At 35.5% G+C, this 3,866-nt stretch overlaps 1 protein-coding gene across 3 annotated transcripts in view; it reads right to left on the bottom strand.

Annotated features, from left to right (window-relative positions):
- Positions 1-777: 777 nt before the first annotated feature.
- The window catches only part of Septin7 (septin 7), a 79,905-nt gene continuing 76,816 nt past the window's right edge, over positions 778-3,866 (bottom strand). For all 3 annotated transcript variants that reach the window (XM_029481203.1, XM_021171533.2, XM_021171532.2), the window contains exons 13-14: positions 3,248-3,387; positions 778-1,842 (exon numbers count right to left, since the gene is read on the bottom strand). In XM_029481203.1, the coding sequence (XP_029337063.1) occupies positions 1,803-1,842; positions 3,248-3,387 (180 nt within the window). In that variant the 3' untranslated portion in view covers positions 778-1,802. The remainder of the gene's footprint in view (positions 1,843-3,247; positions 3,388-3,866) is intronic.

Genomic DNA, 3,866 nt, shown 5'->3' with positions numbered 1-3,866 from the left:
CATCTTGCCTCTGCTTCCTCAAAGCTAGGGATACAATATTCATTACCACAACCAGTATCACTAAACTTTTATCTTCAAACAGCTACATACAGAATGTTATGTTTTCCAAAAGTAGATGGTATTTTAGTATTAAAAAAATACATAAGGGAATTTCAAATTAATGATGGCCATCTCAAGGATAAATGTTTATTGGGTTTTCCTAAATGATGAAATGACTTGTAAATTCTACTTTTAAAATAGCTGCCTCTGGGTGAATTTTTAAATAATGATTCTGTAATATGAACAGTATTTCTAACTAATGTTTTACAATCCAGAACTAAGTATTTCTGAAAAGCAGTAAGTATCCTTCAAGCATCTGACTTAAGTCTTTAAGTTCTCAATTAAAAACTATTAACTAACTAGAATCAATTTATTTCTGCTTTGGTCAATAATTTAAAAATCTAAGCTCAGGCAAGTATTTTAACTTTATTAAAAGAAAAAGAAACAAAACAAAACAAAACAAACCAACCAACCAACCAACCAATCAAAAAACCAGCACTACACTCTTAAAAGTAAGATGCAATAGTTTCCAGCGTAGATATAATCCAAATGAATGGGGAAATGCTCCTAGAAGTAACCTGTTAATGAGCACTAGCTAGGAAGAGCTGAGGGTGCAGGCGCTCTGAGAACTGGCTCATGCACATACTTACCAAGACAGATGTGCAGCACAGATGTGCAGCAGACCCCTCAGAGGGAATTCAAGTTTCTTCCCAACTACAGAATATACAAGACACTGCACTCTGTTACATCACAACATTGTTTATTATGTGAATTTTTTTTTACAATACAAACAAAAAAATACAAGTATGCAATATATAGATACAGCTAAATGCAGAATGGTGACTTTTTTCTCTTCAAGAGGCCATGATTCCCATTTCTAGTAAAACAAGACTGAGTACAGGAAGAAACAGGCGGTCGTTAGCTTCACAATTTGCCTAGAAATGATCTACAAATGCATTTTTCCTCCTGCTACTTTCCATAAAGTGTAAAAAGGGAGTTAAAGGAAAGTTTCCTCGTTGGTTCCTACCATATGAAAGATGCTATATTCTATTTTAGCAGGGCCAATATATGGAAAATATCTAAATTAAATGTTATTACAAAAATGAAGCAGTAATGAGATTCTGGCTACAGGGGCACTAAATGAGAATAATATATTTATATATTTAAAGAATCCAAAACAAACAAACAAACAAACAAAAAAGGCTGTTATAAAAAGCTCTAGGTGCACTGTAAGCATATATGTTTTTTCCATGTGTACTTTTAAACAATGGAAGTGTCAAAAAATAGGGTCCACTGTGTTAGACTAAATACATTATTGTATAGGCTGCATCGAATGGAACCTCTGTATTATAATTATCATAGAGAAGCATAGTTTGCATCATATTATGGCAATTCATCCTCAATGAAAACCTTCCAGAGTCCTTTTATTTTAGAATATTCTGTAAACAATCAAACCACCAGAACATGATTGTACAACAGTAAAATGTTTTCTTGCATTAAACTGAAGACATCTTTTAATTTAAAAAAAAAAAAAAGAAAAAATGTAGAAAGGTACTTAGAGCTGTTAATTTCTAAGTACACAATATCCTAGACAATTCAAGGCATCTTAATCTCCTTCGAGAACAACAAAAAATAATTTTTGTCATGCTGTTAAATCCATCATTATGGATAAAATTGGTGCAAATTGGTCAAACGGATCCAACAAACACTGATGTCCAAGCTGGCATATTGGCAACTAATACATAACTGGTGGTCAATAGAGTTTAAAAGATCTTGCCTTTCTTCTTGTTCTTTTCCAAGGTTCTAAGGGATAAGAAAACAATGAGGTAAGGAGCACTATAAATACTAGACAACAAACAGCAGCAGTAGCGGACCCATATATAACTATGCTGTCATTTTAAGCAATGTATTTTCACTGAAAAGAAAAAAAAAAACTTGAATTATTTAGAAGTAAACAGTGAACTGAATATTTATCTATAAAAGTATTTTCTTAGACAATCAAGTAGCTGACAAAATTCTAAAACAAGCAGCAAACAACATAGTAAGGATCTATTTTATTCATTTTAATTTACAAGAATGTTTTCTCTAGAATTAAAATTGTAGGAATGGAAGATTACTCTGGTGCCCTTCTGCTGCCAGCTGCATTCTTAGATCTGCTTTGACAAATGCAGTTTCTTTTCTGAGCAGACAATTCATAGAAAGGTGCTGGAGAAACGGCTAAGCTAAGTGCCTCTCTAAGTGAACATATTAGAGACTCCTCAAAAGGATATCACACTTCAATGTTAAATGACACTAATTATCAAAAGAAGAAAACCAATGTACAACACTACTGAGCTTTGTAAAAATTAAGAGGAAGAAATGATTAGATGTATTACAAGTTATATATCTCTTATTTATCTTAGGGAATTTATTCCAAAGATATAATTAAAGCACCTCCTAAGGGCTGGGAAGTAGAGCTCCTACCTACTGTGTGCAAGGCAAACCATCATTATACCCAACACTTGAGGTAGGGAGGTAATAAGTCAATTCTGATAAGCTAACTGCAGATACTGTTAGGATGCCACTGAAGCATAATTTCAAAATTTAAGCATAGAAAAACATCTGAGCTGAAGAAAACACTGTTACAGTACACCAAGTGAACCTAAAAACATTTGCCATGAAATCAGCTGGCTGCTGTAGGCACTCACATTCTTATTTAAATACTTGGCACCCAGATGATGTACGATTTGGGAAGCCTTGTTAAAAAGAGGGTATCGCCGGGCGTGGTGGCACACGCCTTTAATCCCAGCACTCGGGAGGCAGAGGCAGGCGGATTTCCGAGTTCGAGGCCAGCCTGGTCTACAAAGTGAGTTCCAGGACAGCCAGGGCTACACAGAGAAACCCTGTCTCGAAAAACCAAAAAAAAAAAAAAAAGAGGGTATCACTGGGAGCAGGCTTTGAGGTTTCTAGAGCCCATGCCACTCCCAGTTAGCTCGCTCTATCTCTGGCTCTGGGTCACGATATAAGCTCTCCCTACTGCTCTAGTGCCACAGGTGTGTTGCCATCCATGCTCTTGCCACGAACATAAGCCCTAAATAAACTCTTTTCTTCTAAATAGAAAACTAAGAATGAGATGTATAATACAATATGGTGTTTTAGGTTTTTAAAAATTAAATAGATAAAAAGTTCTTTAAAATATCTACTTCTTAGATATCTTGAAATTAGCTACCTTGAAGAGTTCTGTTGCTCTAAAATACGCTGTTGAGCTTCCCAGTTTGCCTTTTCTTCTTCAAACTGACGACGTTTTTCCTCTAATTCTTTGTGCTGTGCTTCTAAATTCTTTTTCATTTGCTCATGGCGCCGCTGGAGCTAAATGAGAATCATAAGAAATGTAGGTAGATATTCTTGTGTCAAAAATGAGTGCCTGTGTCACAATGTCAGAGTGCCACCTGGAAGCACTGCTGAGATTCCTCCCACTGTGGAATCTGCCACCCAAAAAGCCAATGACTTTAAAGAATTACTTAGAAAACATAAAATAACCATTTTTATAACAAATGCAACAAACTTATCCTTGTGTATATTTTATAATAGACAACTGTTATGTCATTGTTTTAGGTTCACAAGTGGATGGAGGTTGAGCAGAAAAAGCATTATTCCTTTTTTACAAAGAAACAGCTGTGGACTACAGACCAGAGGGTGACAGAATAAAGAACTCATTCCCAAGCTTCCTAATTCCAGGTTCAGAAATCTGAGGCAGCAGCTAGAGCAAGTAGTGAAGGATCTATTTCCAAATGGATCCTGGTAGTGGATGTCTCCCAATTCCTGTTAAGGAGTGGTTCCCCAACATT

The sequence above is a fragment of the Mus caroli genome, chromosome 9 (genome assembly GCF_900094665.2).
Source record: "Mus caroli chromosome 9, CAROLI_EIJ_v1.1, whole genome shotgun sequence".
NCBI classification, from domain to species: Eukaryota; Metazoa; Chordata; class Mammalia; order Rodentia; family Muridae; genus Mus; species Mus caroli.
This window is presented reverse-complemented; position numbering and strand designations above follow the sequence as displayed.